General features: G+C 48.1%; 1 protein-coding gene across 2 annotated transcripts in view; it reads left to right on the plus strand.

Annotated features, from left to right (window-relative positions):
- The window catches only part of LOC126536453 (uncharacterized), a 355,533-nt gene that overhangs the window by 145,358 nt on the left and 191,508 nt on the right, over positions 1 to 18,667 (plus strand). For both annotated transcript variants that reach the window (XM_050183418.3, XM_055073277.2), the window contains exon 5: positions 5,142 to 5,372. In XM_050183418.3, the coding sequence (XP_050039375.2) occupies positions 5,142 to 5,372 (231 nt within the window). The remainder of the gene's footprint in view (positions 1 to 5,141; positions 5,373 to 18,667) is intronic.

Consider the following 18,667-nt stretch of genomic DNA (forward strand, 5'->3'; position numbering starts at 1 on the left):
CAAAAGACAGTAGAACAGTATTTGTTGCAAGATGTGCCCAATCGGGGAAGTGCCATGAGCAGGTGTTTGATGAAGACTTTCTGAGGATGGCCAAGGCTGCAACAGCCTCTGTGCTAGCCCAGCCCTCCACTGCCAAGATGTCAAAACCTCGTGTGTCTCGCTTGTGATATGTTTGTTATGTATTTTATTCAGCTAAGTGAGTTTCGTAGAAATAAAACGGCATTTTAGTATTTTTCTATGCAATTTTAGTATTTTTTGGCATCTTCTGTAGTACTTGTTGCAGTGTGGGGTTGGCAAGTCTGTCATTGTAAATGGTGGTGCCACAAACAAGGAAAAGAAAAAAAAAAAGAGGCCTGGCTCGTAACATATACTTGACTCGGTCCCTTGACTTTGGTATGGGAGAAGGCAGTGAACGAATGTCGTTTACAGATGCTTAGTGAGGCAAAAAGCACAGATGTTGAGGTTGGCAGCGAAGCTCACCTCATGGTGGCATTGCGATGCGACACTTGAATTTCTCCTGTCCTTTCTGTAAAGAACCGATTTGAAAAATTCTTGTTGTACATTGCTTCCTAGATGTAGTTTTACAACTTCCAGCCTATTGCCAAAATTTCCGATGGGGCCCTTTAACTGTTTCTGTGCCGCGCCCTTGGCAATCGTCAGCCCGCCAACGATGGTCTGAAGCGCCACGTTCGAGACCTTCCGCACTGCTCACGGACGCACTGCGCTATCAGACGTGAAGGAGGAAAACTACATTTTTTTTTGCTAAGCAGTTTGCCTTCTCCCCCCAGGTGATGAGGCGATGATTTTTGAGCGCTTTGCAGTTTTCACGATCATTAAAGTAGAAAGCAAAAATGGCCGCCTGCTATCGATGGTTGAAACGCAGCTTTCGAGACTTTCCGCACCACTCGCGTACACTCTGCGCCATAGGACTTGAAGGAGAACCATATTCTTGTTTTCTAAGCACTTCGCTTTTTCCCCACGGGTCGTTAATTTTTGAACATGCTCCGAAGTTTCGCAATCGTGAAAGTAGGAAGCAAGAACGGTCACCTCCGGGAGTGGCACGCACGCTTCGAAAGATCGCAGATCTTGCGATTTCACTGCGTTTGTGGCTGTTTTTATTGATGCATCGAGCAGCGGCGAGTCTGAGGATGCTGCCTTTGCGTTGGTCTTTGACTCTGAGAGCGACGATGATGCAAGCCAGCCCGGAACATTGGTGGCCGCAGCCCGGCACGCCAAACTCTATTGCTTGCACTTAAATTTTGTGGTAGAGTACCTGTTCAATGAAAAATTATGATTTTTTTCAGAGATAGTGCCTATTAGACGGCAAGACATTTTGTATATCTCATAATTGTTGTTAAATAAGTTCCTTAGTAGGTACAAGTGTGTCTTTGCAAACTTTGTTCAGTTTTATCCCTCAATTTTGATTTTCGCAGTTTATATCTTTTTTTATCATATGCAACTCATTAACAAGATGAAAAGTGCGTTCATTCTGCTTTTTGCTTATGTATTACACGAAATATTGAGTGCAGTAGTTGCCACTCCTTCTGAAAAAAAAAATCTGGCTTAACCTACAGGAAACACCTATTTTCCCCATGGTAGGGAAGGAGTGAAAGGGCCTCTCACCAGATCTGGACATGTTGAGCTTACAAGTGCAGTGCATATGTAGTGCGCTGATGATTGTGACTGCTAAGTATTACATCCCTACCCACCAGCTGGAGAGCCAACCTATATCATGCAAGTGCACCTACATACATGGAAGTGCTATGGCATCACTCATAGTAACACTTGAAACACTTGACCTTGAGAATTATTCAAGGCAACATCAGTCATTTAATTTGTTGCTTCAATACATGAATTAAAGTTTAGAGAAATAATAGAACATCCAAACTGAATGTCTGCGTGTTTTTGTTTTACTTCATACCATAGCAAGAATGAGTTAGCGGTAAGAGCGAAAATAGAGGAATTCCAGATCAAGCTACAGAACAGGTATTCAGCTTTAACTCAGGAAGATGACCATAGTGTTGAAGATATGAACGACAATATTATGGGCATCACTAAGGAGTCTGCAATAGAAGTCTGTGGTAACTCCGTTAGACAGGATACAAGTAAGTTATCGCAGGAGACGAAAGATCTCAACAAGAAACGCCAATGTATGCAAGCCTCTAACCCTACAACTAGAATAGAACTGGCAGAACTTTTGAAGTTAATCAACAAGCGTAAGACAGCTGACATAAGGAAGTGTAATATGGATAGAATTGAACATGCTCTCAGGAACGGAGGAAGCCTAAAAACAGTGAAGAAGAAACTAGGAATAGGCAAGAATCAGATGTATGTGTTAAGAGACAAAGCTGGCAATATCATTACTAATATGGATGAGATAGTTCAAGTGGCTGAGGAGTTCTATAGAGATTTATACAGTACCAGTGGCACCCACGACGATAATGGAAGAGAGAATAGTCTAGAGGAATTCGAAATCCCTCAGGTAATGCCGGAAGAAGTAAAGAAAGCCTTGGAAGCTATGCAAAGAGGGAAGGCAGCTGGGGAGGATTAGGTAACAGCATATTTGTTGAAGGATGGTGGGCAGATTGTTCTAGAAAAACTGGCCACCCTGTATACGCAATGCCTCATGACTTCAAGCGTACCGGAATCTTGGAAGAATGCTAACATAATCCTAATCCATAAGAAAGGGGATGCCAAAGACTTGAAAAATTATAGACTGATTAGTTTACTGTCGATTGCCTACAAAGTATTTACTAAGGTAATCGCAAATAGAATCAGGAACACCTTAGACTTCTGTCAACCAAAAGGCTAGGCAGGATTCCGTAAAGGCTACTCAACAATAGACCATATTCACACTATCAATCAGGTGATACAGAAATGTGCGGAATATAACCAACCGTTATATATAGCTTTCATTGATTACGAGAAAGCGTTTGATTCAGTCGAAACCTCAGCAGTCATGGAGGCATTGCGGAGTCAGGGTGTAGAGGAGCCGTATGTAAAAATACTGAAAGATATCTATAGCGGCTCCACAGCCACCGTAGTTCTCCATAAAGAAAGCAACAAAATCCAAATAAAGAAAGGCATCAGACAGGGAGATACGATCTCTCCAATGCTATTCACAGCGTGTTTACAGGAGGTATTCAGAGACCTGGATTGGGAAGAATTGGGGATAAGAGTTAATGGAGAATACCTTAATAACGTGTGATTCGCTGATGATATTGACTTGCCTAGTAACTCAGGGGACCAATTGCAATGCATGCTCACTGACCTGGAGAAGCAAAGCAGAAGGGTCGGTCTAAAATTTAAACTGCAGAAAACTAAAGTAATGTTTAACAGTCTCGGAAGGGAACAGCAGTTTACAATAGGCAGCGAGGCACTGGAAGTCGTAAGGGAATACATTTACTTAGGACAGGTAGTGACTGCGGATCCGGATCATGAGACTGAAATAATCAGAAGAATAAGAATGGGCTGGGGTGCGTTTGGCAGGCATTCTCAGATCATGAACAGCAGGTTGCCATTATCCCTCAAGATAAAAGTGTGTAACAGCTGTGTCTTACCAGTACTCACGTACGGGGCAGAAACCTGGAGGCTTACGAAAAGGGTTCTACTTAAATTGAGGACGACGCAACGAGCTATGAAAAGAAGAATGATAGGTGTAACGTTAAGGGATAAGAAAAGAGCAGATATGGTGAGGGCACAAACCCGAGTTAATGACATCTTAGTTGAAATCAAGAAAAAGAAATGGGCATGGGCAGAACATGTAATGAGGAGGGAAGATAACCGATGGTCATTAAGGGTTACGGACTGGATTCCAAGGGAAGGGAAGCGTAGCAGGGGGCGGCAGAAAGTTAGGTGAGCAGATGAGATTAAGAAGTTTGCAGGGACAACATGGGCATAATTAGTACATGACCGGGGTAGTTGGAGAAATATGGGAGAGGCCTTTGCCCTGTAGTGGGTGTAACCAGGCTGATGATGATGATAGCAAGAGTGATGTTGAGGCATAAAATACAGCAATAGTGAAGAGAGCGCGAGGAGAAAAGCAGAGGAGGAGGGTGCAGCAGAACCATGTAGTGGAAAGAAGAGGAGGGTATGGCAAAAGCATGGGAAGAAAAGCGCAAAACGGGCTGTGTGGTGGCAACTGTTACGAGATGGCATCAGAGTAGCGCGTCGTCGTCTGTTCACCAATGGCATGCGGCGAGTGCGTCCACCGATACCATAAATGGAAACAAAGCGCTGCATGAGCAGAGGTCTGTCTGCAGTGGACGCTGTAAATCGTGCCCACATGTCATCCACACGCTGCCTCTCGTGATATCCCAATTAGTGAGGCAGTCGGGCTACTCTTCGTTTCATTTGCAATATGCCTCACGAGGGAGGTTGTCCGCGCCAGCGAATATATTGTCAGGTAGTGGTGACGGTGAAGAAAGCAGCAAAACTGTGAATGACAAAACCAGTGTTGTATTGGGCGAACCTGTGGCCTTAAAAACAAGTTACACCCAAAGAACAACAATAGCAGCGAACACAGTCAGCGATTGTCCAAAATCTGACCTGTCAATCAAGCGTGTCGACTTTTGTACATGAGTCATGGAAGATCCAGAGCAATCGCTGGTGCCCGCGTGTCTTCCAGAAAGTTCTACACAATTCGCATTGCACATGCAATTAGATTACACAAGCTTCGACGACAACAGACAGCATATAGAACCATCAACAACATTAGAGAAACTTCTAATGCACACGGGCGCGTCCTGTACTGATAACATCTGTTAGACGCCGAAAAGAGGTCACCCGAAAAGATAAAGAAGTACACGTGTCAATATCGTGAAATGAAACACGTATATAGCTGTGCTAAAATTTTGTGTTAGGGAGTATCGCAATCATCATTGAATTTTTTTCTGACTGCAAGAAGGAGAGACACATCTGGGGCCATTTAGATGGGGGGGGGGGGGCATGTGATTTGAAATAGACAAAAGCCTAGGCAGGGGCATCTTGTGGTTTAGAATGCATGCTCTGAGTAATGTGGCAATAAGGTCATATTGCACGAGATGGCACCACTATGGTGTTTCTGGTATTGGGAACATTTTGAGTGTTTCCATGGAGCAATGTCCCACACATGGTCGTAGCAGGCATTCTCTTGTGTGCAGGTGAAGTACGGCCGGCTGCGGGCGCACCTGGTGGAGCGCGAGTGTCTCAAGGAGCAGCAGCAGCCGGGTCCCAAGGGTCCCCTAGCTCCCATCCCTGAGGACGAGGCAGACTCTCCGGACGGGGAGCTGCCTCCATGTGTGCGTGATTCCCCGCTCCTGATGGGGCTGCACCTGGAGGCCCAGAGGCTGCAGCAGGAGCTATGCAGGGCACAGCGCGCCTACTGGGACCTGGTAGGTTTGTGCTTTCAATGACCTAGTTGTTAACAGCGCAAATCAGGCAACAACACGCAGTGCTTGTTATAAAGAATATACAGTGATTATACAGTGCTGCTCCTTGTCTCTGAATGAGTGCCACAGGGCGCTTTTCACCATGGGCTAAGCCCATGCTTTTCACTGTTTTCCTCCTGTGTGCATTTCATTCCATGTTTGTTTGAAGAGGCACTCACCGACCGCAAGCTTGATGCATTGTACAGTCGAACCCACTTATAACAGTATTCAAGTGCCACGAAAATACCATCGTTATAACCAATAATTGTTATAACCGGGTTGCATGAAAACGTCAAAATGGGGGATGGCAGAGCTGATGTGAGAAAACTATAATAGCAGGAAAGTCAGTTCCCCTCCTCAGCACCTTCATCCATCCAGCTGCTGATTGTGTTCACCCGTTTAACCTTTTCAGGGTTGATTTTTTTTTATTGCAGATTTCAATTCTTCTGAGGGATCTATTTCGAAAAAAATGTACCGTAATTTTTCTAGGGTGACCTTAAAGTGAGAAAAAATTATTCTGCATTCATATATATGTACTGTTTATTCATGAATAACAACAATAAAAAAATGAAATAAACTTATAAGAATGAAAAATTTGATGCATTATTATACACGTAAGGCTTAGAAAATGTGCACACGAGAATATTTCGCAAGTGTCAAATGTTCCTGCTCTTACACTAATATTTACGTCCATAGCGTAATTGAACTGGGTAGGTCAGCACACTCAAGAAAACTGTGTGGTTATGTGCCCATCAAGAAAGCAAAATGTGTGACAAACTTCTGCTAATCTTCATCTTATCGCCAACCAGAGGCAATTAGTTTTTGCGTGTCTCCGAAAAAAGAAACGGAAACGCATGCACAGTGGCATCCTTCCTATGCGCACCCCTGTGAGCACTAAACGAGTGAGAAACAGGCGGTCGCCCTGTGAGCGATTATAACGAGATATCCATCAGTTTTATGAGCGCAAGAAGCCGAAACCACCCATGGAACGAAACCCAAACCGCCACGAGAGGCTCATTTGAGGGATTGCCAGTCGTTTGTGCACAGGTGTGAGTAAAGCGGACACGAGAGAGAAAATCTGTGGGCTTTTGTTCCTTGAATATATGACTCTGTCTAGGCACTACGAAGGAGGTTTCTTAGCGCGTGTTGTATGCGTTTGTCCCCTAGACACGCGGGCATTGCGGAGTGGGGTCGAGTTTGTTTACGCTCCGCCACTGGCTGCCTGCGTGGTGAGGCAGTGGGCACGGATGCCCCATTTCGTGATCGCTGTCTGAAAGGGCAAGGTTCTGACTGGTGTAGTATAAGTCGTGGGTCGCTTTTTTCGTGGCGATGAGAGAGATTTTTAATAAGCACTGCTCCAAGAGGGCACATGTAACTGGCAAACGGAGGCCTCAGGAGAGCGCCTGAGGTTATAATAAAGCAGGCGGTGCAGGATTTCAAGAGCACCCAAGGGGGGGTGGGGGGATGAAAGCTGGAAGCAGAGCGGTCCGTGGGTTGGGGCCGTGGAGGCCGAAGCGTGCCAGGAGGTGTACGCATAAAAAATTGGCTGTCCGCAACACCCCTGGCACGTGCAGTCCTCAGCGAGCCCCAAGCCACGGACCAGTCCGGGTTCTAGCTTTGGCGTCCCTGTTGCCGTTTTGGTGTCCTGGAGCCGCCGCCAATAATGCGAAATAAGGACACATTGTTTCAATTAGTAAAAAGTACAATTGAATAAATATAATTACGCCCAGCCACCAACTTGTGACACTAAGTTCAGCACTAACGTGCCACGCAACTTCTGCAGTACCAGTCAGAACTTTGCCTCTGAAGGTACGTGCGACAGACTTCTCGCACCTGTGATGCTGGTGCTGAGTCAGTCATCCCGGATTAAACCTTCCTTGCTTCTTACAGCGCTCTACCTTCAAAAAAAGCATCACTGAGTAGTACGGGGGAGCAGTAGGGGCTGTAGTAGAGGCCCAGCGGTCGCCAAATCGGGCGTCAGTGCCTGCTGCTTCGCCATTTTACCGCGCCGGCAGCCAACGTCTGAGCGTAAACAAACTCGACCCCACTCCGCAATGCCTGGATGCGTTGGGACAAACGCCTACACCATGTGCTAAGAGACTTCTGCAGTGCCTAGGCACAGTCATATATTCAAGGAGCAAAAGCCCCCAGGTTTTCTCTCTCGCGCCTGCGCGCAAACGGCTGGCGATCCCTCAAGTGAATGGTCGCGACAGACTGCCGCCCGCTCGCATGCCAATGTGTGAGCGGTAGTATATGGACGCACCAGAGCAAACTGTCTCTAAAACAAACCATGCAATGAAACCGGAGAGAGGGAGGCGCCAGAAAAAAATTCCGTGTATTCCCACATAGTGGCAGCACATGCCAGAAAAGAAAAAGTTAGGAAATTGGTGCGCATTTTACATGTACAGACGGCGCCGTAAATACAGGGCATCGACCATATTGGACTTGTTCACGGCGCCGTATATTTACGTCATTGACCCTGAGAGGGTTAACTGCTTCCTGGGAGCTCCGATCGCGTGTAACAAGCAGCGGCTGTCGGCGTTAAAAAATGGCACTGCTATAACTGCAAAGAGGGGTCATGGGTGGCACGCGATATGCAAGCACCGCCGAGGCATCGCTTTGGTGGCCCCAACAGGGGCCTTTTAAATATTGCAAGAAGGCTGCCGCAGCAGCCTGTCAGCTTGAGAAATCCAGAAGAAACGGAGGAGAGAATGCCACAAGCATCTCACCATGCACTTCTCACTGGCTTGCACGAGATAACCTTATGTCCGTCAGCCTTGCATGCTTTACGCGAAGCTTGCCTATATCCTCCAAGGCATCCAGATGCTCCATGTAGTGCAGCAGAAGGTTCCTCGTGAAAACGAGTCCCCGAAGGGACTGAATCATCTGCCGGGCCTCCTGCTAGGACAACGTTGAGACGGCCTACCCTACCACGTCATCGCTGTCGTCGTCGCCGTCGCTATCTGATGCAAGCACGTTCGCGACGATCGCCTCGTCGGTTAGAAGCACTTAGTTTCCAAATTTATAGCTGTGCACTTTCTTTTCACCGGCAATGTCATCCGATGATTAGCGGGCGGATCAGCCATCTTCCGTTTTGGCGGCGCGTGAAACCAACAGTTGGTCAAACGAGGCTGAGAAACCGCTTGGCCATGAATTATTTCGACCGAACCAACAAAGATGAACGCGGCGGATTAAGCATTTGCAAAACTGCGCTGAATGAGGAGCCAGCGAGCAACATGCGAGCAACACCTGCGAGCAGCATAGTTGACGTGGTCAATTCGTGTTTCAGAGGGTGAGGCGGATTAGAGCTGTGGGCGTAGCCAATTCGTGTTCGGAGGGGTGGAATGGCAATGGGGGAGAGGCACACGGAGATGGCTGAAAAACTAGCACGCGGTGGCTGTTGGAGCATCTTGCAGCAGCTCGAAATTTTCGTTTCCCCCTTTTTTTTTTCTTTTCAAGGATTTCGCATCTCACTACCTTTCGGCACGGACTCCCAGCAGCCAGATTTTATCATTGTAACTGATAATGTGGCATCGGGGCATTGTAGTAAGCAGGTTATTTCACCATGGGAACACGAGCGAAAATTGACGGTGCAGCAGCTTCTCATTGTTATAACTGATATATTGTTAAACCCGGTATGGTTAGAAGTGGGTTCAACTGTACTGTGGTTGCTGTCGCTAATGTAAATGTTTTGCCTCATATGCTACCAATGCAGTTGTACACATTTTAGGAGGCAACGTTGTCCCACAGCAAGAATACTGTATTTACTCCATAATGATCTCGGTTTTTTTCCCCAACAAAGATCAAGCAAAGTTAAGGGGTGTGTTCATTATGTGGGGTAAAATTCTCAGTGACTTTTTTTTCACTGCGATTCAGCATCTCATGCGGCATCCGACGTGCCAGACTGGAAGCCGAAGCCGAAGTGTTTTGTTGTGCTGCATTGGACACCCGGCATCGTCATGACAGCGCGGCTGGCGTGTGACGTTCCACGATGTTCCCTTCAAAGAGGCAGCGCCGGTGGGCTAGTTTCTCGCTGCTCCCATCATTCCAGCCGAGGCATTTGCCTGTATTGCTGCTCACTGTGTCATCAAAATTGGCTACAATTTGTTTCTGACATGATAAAGTTACTAATTATATAAAATTATATTTAAAGTGTGCCTGTTCTGGAAAGCAGTGCCTAGTACTAATCCACTGTCTAGATTGAGAGCTTTGATGCAAGCGTGTTTCACTTGTGGACAACCCACCAGAACCACTTGAGCAAGGCTGCTGCTCGCTTATCTTACACATTTGCCTTTCACATTGATGGCAGCAAGTAGGCCAATCATATTTAATTGGATTGCAAGCGCATTCGGTCGTAGCATCCGCAAGCAAGGCTCACCCCACCCTGTCGCGTGCTGTCAGCAGAGTCCTCGTCAGTGGACAACGCAATTGTTCTCAAGTTTTTGTCGCTTGGGCAGACATGATTTTGTTGACAATGTTCATGTAAAGTGAAGCAGCGTTGTGCAAACTTGTTTGTTTTCTGCTCCTCGGCCAGGATAGGAAGTCTTCCGACCATAGAATCGAGGGCACTGGATTTGGCCAGAGCTAACGCGGGTGTAACATGGTGCACTTTAGATCGCAAGTCAGCCTGTTTGGGATGAAATTTTTTTTTTTGCGATTCGCTCCTTTGCACAACCTGCAAGAGGAAGCCAATCGTGGTCGAGAATTTCAATCTGGATCGGGCTTGCTTGCTGTTGGAAGTCGCTGCATCACACTGGTATTACATGCCACTCACCAGTTCGGACGTAGGTCCCCTGTGTCCTCGATCCTTGCAAGCCACATGCTGATAAATGTCGGAGCATGCAGCACCGCATGTCCGATTGGATGCCAGATCGTACTGTACTGTGTGCTCAGTGCTTCAAAAACCATAATATTGTTACGGTGAAGGGAAGGAAGAAGTTGGATTGGACTAGAGGAAGACGAAGTCTGGCAGTTGCCTGAACGCCATTAACCTCAGTTTTAAATATACCGTATTTACTCGCATAATGATCGCACTCGTGTAATGATCGCACCCCTGAATTTTGTCGTCAAAATTCGATTTTTTTTTATTTCCCGCGTAATGATCGCCCCCCGAACTTGCCGCAGTGATATGTCGTGTGCCAAGTCTAGCTAATAATGATCACGCTTACCATCTGTTGAATGCTACGTGAACGACTATTCAAGACGAACCAAGCGGTCTGCACGCACCAAACACTCTTAAGTAGATGCCTCATTTCATTACTTTCATCACTTTCCGCACTTCCATGACAAAAAGAGGTACAACCAAACTTTCCTTTATTATGTGTAGGCTTTATAATGGTTGTGGTCAACAACAACAAAAAAGGTGGCTTTCGATTCTTCTCATCTGCACTCGTGGGCAAGCAACAAATCGCAAGCGGCAACGGTAGTAGCCACGTTTACACTGATACGTTAAAAGGACACCTTATTCATACGCCAACGCTTGTAACACAGCTAAGATACTCACCCACCCTTAGCGGCATCGTGTCGTATTAGGATAGTAGTGAAGACAGATGCCGCAGTTTCCGCAGCATGCCCGCCATGTGTTTCTATGTCACTGGCAGCTAAGCGCGCCCATCTGTTCTGCCCTCTCAAAGTGGACATGGCTACGTTATTGCCACAAACTTGCCGATATTAACGATAATATTCATTACTGATACGGAAAGAACTGTTTCAATGCATGTAATGTACTCACGAGAAGAAAAAAAAAAAAAAGAATTGCGTTCGCCGTGTTCGGCTTGCTCAGCCGGCTGCCATTTTTGTTTTGGTGTCCCGCACCCGCATCCCGCAGCAAAGGGGGAAGAAAAAAAAAGTTTTTCTTTTTCGCGGGAAATTTAACCCGCGTAATGATCGCACCCCTGAATTTGCGTCAATTTTTTCTGACAAAATAGTGCGATCATTATGCGAGTAAATACGGTACATTATTTTACACTCATGGGCCTGCTTTCTTCCTGCAACATTTTGGTGGAAGGTGCAGGCTAGAATCACGGAACTTTGCAGTGGACATCATCTACCTGCCGCCACAATGGCAAATCAACCAACACAAGCGACAACGCCTCAGCAGCCCGTGCCAACGGTCATCCTCACTCATCCGCGGGACCCAGGGACATCTTGTGGCACGGACAACGCCGACGTCGAGGACTGACTTACGATGTACGAGCGAGTGTGCGACAATAACAGGTGGGATCCAACAATGATGCTAGCAAACGTGATATTTTATCTAAGAGGAACTGCGAAGCAATGGTACGACACACACGAAGCTGACCTAACGAGCTGGGATGTCTGAAAAGAAAAAATGCGAGACCTGTTTGGCAGACCTGTCACTCGTCAGCTGGCAGCAAAAAAAGAACTTGCGTGCCGCGCTCAGACGTCCACAGGATCCTATGTCGTGTACATACAGGATGTGCTGGCCCTCTGTCGCAAGGCCGATGACAACATGACCGAGGCAGACAAGATTGGTCACATACTGAAAGGTATTGCAGACGATGCCTTCAATCTCCTGATGTGTAAGGATTGTGCCACTGTGGGTGCAATTGTAAAGGAGTGCCGGCGCTTCGAACAAGCGAAGGGCCGCCGCGTCGCTCAAACTTTCGACCGATTGCCCAATACCGCCGCGACATCTTCTTGCGAAGACCCGCCGCGGTTCGTTCAGCCCGCAGGACCGGAAGATATCATGCGCATCGTTCGCCGTGAGCTTCAGGCTATGGCTCCAGCTCCAGTTCGTCTTGACTGTCGGGAGAGCGTGCCCGTTATCTCCCTTATACAGGCGGTCGTTCGGGAGGAAATAGCAAGTTTGGGCATTCCATCTCTCTGCTCGGTCCGCCATACAAACACCTACCAGATTTCAACGGCCGCTCGCTCCCAGACACAAAGCTTTCCGCCACCCCGTCGCAACCCAGCTGACTGGCGCACAGCGGATGATAAACCCATCTGCTTTAATTGTTCCGGTATTGGACACATCGCCCGTCATTGCCGCAACCACTGGTCGTCGCCTCCTCGGTGGTCGTCTCCGAGTCACTACCGCCAAGTACCAGATAATCGTACTTTCTCGCCCTATACGCTGACTAGGAATGTCAACGCCGACAGTGCTCCACCAAGATCCAGCCGCTCCCCGTCTCCACAAGGTCATAGGTCCCGTTCCGCCCTCGTTCACCGCTCTTCGCCCCTTCTGCAACCGGTCGCTTCGCTTTGGGAAACTAGGCGGTGCAGCTCCCGGAGGTGAAGCTGCAACTCCGACCCGGCCCACAAATCCTCTGTTGACCCTGCCTATATGTGGAAACCTACTGGACATTGAAGTTGATGACATTCCTGTTAGATCTCTCGTCGATACAGGAGTGCAGCTTTCAGTTATGAGCGCTCCTCTCCGCCGAAGGCTCAAAAAGGTTCTGACACTTGCCATACCGGGCACTGTGCGAGTCGCCAATGGGAGTACTTCACCTGTCCTTGGAATGTGCACAGCACGTGTGACCATTGGGGGCCATTATACCGTTGTTTTATTTCTTGTCCTTGAACACTGTTCGCACGCCCTAATTCTCGGCCTCGACTTCCTTTGGAAATACTCTGCCCAAATTGACTGCTCCGCAGGTGTTGTACAGTTGGATCTGCCGCTTCCTGCCGACGCAGCAACTTGTGCTTCACACCGCTTATGTTCTGCTGAGTTTGCAAGGCTGTCTCCACAGGCGACTACAAATGTCCTCCTGACGCCCTGTCCTCCCGTACCTGATGGCGAGTACGTCGTGTCGCCGCTTAGTGGCGTGGTTTTGTCGCACAATATTGCCCTGCTGAGCACCTTAATCCGAATCCGCGAAAACTGCACTCGCGTGCCCATCCTCAATTTTGGATTTTCGTCGCATGTGCTGCCACACGGTATCGCCATAGCGCACATCACTCCTTTGGAAGAATTTGAGGTTTCTTCTTTGACCTCTGAATCTTTCCTCAGTACCAACGGACCTTTGTCACCCACTCCTTCGTACTCGACGCCTGCGGACTATGTTTCTAAGATGATCGCCCCTGACCTTCCTTCCGAGCAAACAGCAGCTCTTCGTCACCTCCTGTCATCTTATCGGGACATCTTTGATTTGGACGACCGTCCACTTGGCCAGACATCTGTTGTCACGCATCGCATCAACACCGGTGACGCCAGCCCCATTCATAGGCGGCCATATCGTGTCTCCGCAACAGAAAGGGCCATCATACAGAAAGTGGTAGACAGGATGATGGACAAGGACATCATTGAACCTTCCAGTAGCCCGTGGGCATCACTGGTTGTCTTAGTAAAGAAAAAAGACAACTCGTGGCGCTTCTGCATTGACTACCGTCACCTCAACAGGATAACAAAGAAGGATGTTTATCCCCTGCCTCGCATTGGTGACGCTCTTGACTGCCTTCACGGATCCCAATACTTTTCATCAATTGACCTCCGCTCCGGTTATTGGCAGATTAGCGTCGATGAGATGGACCGCGAGAAAACCGCCTTTGTCACACCGGACCGTCTGTACCAGTTTAAAGTCATGCCCTTTGGATTATGCAATGCGCCAGCTACATTTGAGCGCCTGATGGACTCTCTCTTGCGCGGCTTGAAGTGCTCTACATGCCTTTGTTACCTCGACGATGTGATTGTGTTTTCGCCGAACTTTGAGAGCCATCTGCGGTGCCTCACAACCATACTCTCCGTCTTTTGCAGGGCTGGCCTTCAGCTAAACTCCTCCAAGTGCCATTTCGGTCGCCGTGAAAATAACGTGCTCGGCCATCTCGTAAACACCGCCGGAACCCAACCTTATTCACAGAAAGTTCACGCCGTGTGAAATTTTCCTGTACCTTGTTCAACAGACGATGTCCGCAGTTTTCTGGGCTTATGCTCTTATTTCTGGCGATTTGTGAAAAATTTTGCCGACATCGCTCACCCTCTCACTGAGCTTCTTAAGAAAGACGTCTCTTTCTCTTGGGGACCACTGCAGGAGAAAGCCTTCTCTACCCTGATTGAGCGGCTTACAACTTCCCCAATTCTGTCACACTTTGACCCTTCTGCGCCCACTGAAGTACGAACTGATGCGAGTGGTCATGGCATCGGCGCTGTCCTCGCTCAGCGTCAACAGGGCCAAGATCGTGTCATCGCTTATGCTAGCTGCCTTCTTTCCACGCCCGAGCGAAATTACTCCATTACTGAGAGAGAATGTCTCGCGCTCGTATGGGCAGTCGCGAAATTCCGGCCGTACCTTTTCGGTCGGAGCTTCTGCGTCGTAACCGATCATCACGTCCTCTGCTGGCTCTCCTCTTTTAAGGACCCAACTGAACGACTTGCACGTTGGGCATTGCGTCTCCAAGAATATACATTTTCTGTTCTGTATAAGTCGGGGCGCCTGCATATGCCTGCTGACTGTCTGTCCCACAATCCCGTGGATCAGCCTGACGATACCGATGCAGACTCGGACATCAGTGTTCTATCCCTCTCCGGCTTCCTCCATATTGGCGACGAGCAGCGCAAAGATCCTGTTCTTTGAACACTTATGGAACGCCTCAGCTCCTCGCCCAATGACCCATCCCTCCGGATGTTCACCTTGCGCGATGGAACTTTATACCGTCGTAGCGTTCGTCCTGACGGCCCGGAGCTCCTCCTAGTCGTTCCCAAGCACCTTCGACTAGCTGTGCTCCAGCAACTTCACGACGCTCCTACTGCTGGACATCTGGGCATCGCTCGTACATACGACCGCCTGCGGCGACGCTTCTTCTGGCCCGGCATTTATCGCTCTGTGCGCCGTTATGTTGCTTCTTGTGATCTGTGTCAGCGCCGGAAGACGCCTGCTATGCCTCCCGCTGGTTTGCTGCAACCAATTGATATCCCTACAGAGCCCTTCTTCCGGGTGGGCCTAGACCTCCTTGGCCCCTTTCCAATTTCCATCAAAGGAAACAAATGGATTGCTGTAGCAACCGATTATGCCACGAGATATGCCATCGCACGAGCGCTACCAACCAGCTGCGCTACAGATGTCGCCGACTTCTTTCTATATGACGTCATCCTGCACCACGGCGCCCCTCACCAGTTGCTGACGGATCGCGGCCGCTACTTTCTATCGAAGGTCGTCGATGATCTGCTCCGCTCCTGTTCTACAGAACACCAGATTGCTACCGCATACCACATTCAAACGAACGGCCTCACCAAGCGACTCAACCGCACGCTAAGTGAAATGCTGGCCTTATACGTTTCCGACGATCACCGCGACTGGGACGTCGCTTTACCATACATCACTTTCGCATACAACTCGTCCCGTCACGACACTACCGGATTTTCACCATTTAACTGTTGTATGGCCGCGACCCCACCTTGCCCTTTGACACGTTGCTACCTTCCGCAGTACAATCGCCCAGCACTGGTTTTAGCCGCCCAGGCCCGAGAAGTCACTCGTCATCGCCTCACAGTCTCGCAAGTTTCTCAAAAGCGACGCTACGACCTTCGGCACCGAGACTCCCATTTTTCACCTGGTTCCCTTGTCCTTCTCTGGACGCTTTCACGTTGCGTCGGCTTGTCGGAAAAACTCCTTTCCCGTAATTCTGGTCCGTACCAGATCTTACGCCAACTGTCCGACGTGACATACGAGATCGCCCCAGTCGGTCAGCCTTCAGTGCCTCCCAACGTCAGTGCCTCCCAACGTCACCAGCGATGTTTTTCACGTCGCCAGGCTCAAGCCCTATGTCCCCCCATTAAGTGAGGATCTGTAACTTGCACCGGGACGGAGCTACTCCGCCGGGAGGGTGATGTTTCGGTGAAGGGTAGGAAGAAGTTGGATTGGACTAGGGGAAGACGAAGTCTGGCAGTTGCCTGAATGCCATTAACCTCAGTTTTAAATATACATTATTTTACACTTGTGGGCCTGCTTTCTTCCTGCAACAATATTTAAAAACAGAGCAAAGACGTACATTGGACAACAGAATAGAGGATCCTCTATTCTGTTGTTTGGCGTACGTCCTTGCGCTGTTTTTAAACATTTTGAAAAACCACCAACTCACCCAATCTGCCGTTCTTCTTCGCTTCAAAAGCTTTTCGCGGAGGCATTGAAGAAGTCAGAAGTGTGGAGGAATACTGGCTTTTCACAGGCGGTGCTAGGTGGCACTGGGAAACATTCGAAAGTGGCCTCTGAGAATCGCAGTGCATGGAATCCTGCAGTCCATACCGTGTACTTGATAGACGGCACTCGGTGTTCATCCTGGCCAAGTAGATGGCAGCAAGTTGTGGGCGCCATCAAGCAAAAACACCCTTTTGGTTCGAAAAGGGGAGGGTGAACTTTAATGCTGAACACGTACCTAATACTACTGTCATGGCTGCCATGTACACCTTGAGGTGGGTGCTTCGTTGAAGGGTTCATGAGAAGCCGCTCACATAAGACATAGGCAGCCACAGTACACACTGCATCTTGCATGTGTTGAAAATGAAGGTACAGTGAAACCTCGTTAATTTAACCCTCGTTAATTCAAAAAACTCTGATAATTCAAACTCGTCCTCTGGTCCCGGCAGGCGTATGCATTATTTAATGCGTTCGAATTCACATTAATTCGGACTTATTTGGCCGCACGTCGGTCAGTTCGGGCAACTCTTGGACCTCGGCAAGTTGGGAGTGCCGCAAATGTGCGACGCGAAAGAGTATAAACGGCGCTAGTGTCCAACCGAAATGAAGCGGCAGAGTCTGCATTGCCATAGTCAGAAGCAAAAATCATATGTGAATGACTGCAGCACCGGAACACTTTGTGCCTATTTGTGCCTTTGAAGCCTTTACTCTTCCATTTTCATAAGTATGTAGTCATCCATGATTGCGTCGATAGCCACCATGGTTTCGTCCACAACGGTTGTGGCAAATAGTATACTGTTTCGTTTTAACTTGGTGTGTGCATTGGACATGTGCTTTCATGACTGCAAAGTTGCTGTCTGTGATCGCGTTGATTACGGCCACGGTTTCTTCCGCAGTTGTTGCAGCGCATAGTAGTTTCGTTCTGACTCGGTATGTGCATCAGCTGCATGCCTTCATAATTGCTTAGTCGCCATCTATATAGTCACGTCGATAGTGACTGTGGTTTCTTCCGCAGTGGTTGCAGCACATAGTAGTTTCGTTCTGACTCGGTATGTGCATCAGCTGCATGCTTTCATAATTACTTAGTTGCCATCTTTATAGTCACGTCGATAGTGACTGTGGTTTCTTCCGCAGTGGTTGCAGCACATAGAAGTTTCGTTCTGACTTGGTATGCGCATCAGCTGCATGCCTTCATAATTGCTTAGTCGCCATCTATATAGTCACGTCGATAGTGACTGTGGTTTCTTCCGCAGTAGTTGCAGCACATAGTAGTTTCGTTCTGACTCGGTATGTGCATCAGCTGCATGCTTTCATAATTGCTTAGTCACCATCTATATAGTCACATCGATAGTGACTGTGTTTTATTCCGCAGTGGCTGCAGCAAATAGTTTCTTTCTGACTCGGTATGTGCGCCAGCTGCATGTCTTCATGATTGCTTAGTCGCCATCTATATAGTCACATCGATAGTGACTGTGGTTTCTTCCGCAGTGGTTGCAGCACATAGTACTCAGTATGTGCATCAGTGTGACTCGGTATGTGCATCAGCTGCATGCTTTCATAATTGCTTAGTCGCCATCTATATAGTCACATCGATAGTGACTGTGGTTTTGTCCGCAGTGGCTGCAGCAAAGAGTAGTTTCGTTCCAACTTGGTACGTGCATCAGCTGCATGCCTTTGTAATTGCTTAGTCACCATCTATATAGCCACATTGATAGTGACTGTGATTTAATCCGCAGTGGTTGCAGCAAACAGTAGTTTCATTCGGACTTGGTGCAAAGTTGTCGAGGGCTAAGATCTCTGGCTACATGGTGATGCATGGACGATCTCTTGGCCTCACTGGCAAAACACAATGGGGATGTCCGCATGAGAGTGGAAAGGGTGTCTCCAATGAAGACGCTCACTGTTACCTCGCTACAAAGAAAGTCACAAAGCCTTTGCCCCTGCGAGCGCTAATTAGTCATGAGATGACAAGGCTTACTGCTTCCGCACTGATTTTCTGCAACATAGAAACACGATTTACCGATTCATTCAGTAAATAAAAGTGGGTTGATGTAGTAGTAAGCATTTGTTTATATTTTTGATACCCTCGATAATTCAACATTCGGTTAATTAAGACATTCTTTTCGGCACCGTGAAATAAAAAATAATAAGGGGTCATTTTGC

Source organism: Dermacentor andersoni, chromosome 3 (assembly GCF_023375885.2).
Source record: "Dermacentor andersoni chromosome 3, qqDerAnde1_hic_scaffold, whole genome shotgun sequence".
In the NCBI taxonomy this organism is placed as follows: domain Eukaryota; kingdom Metazoa; phylum Arthropoda; class Arachnida; order Ixodida; family Ixodidae; genus Dermacentor; species Dermacentor andersoni.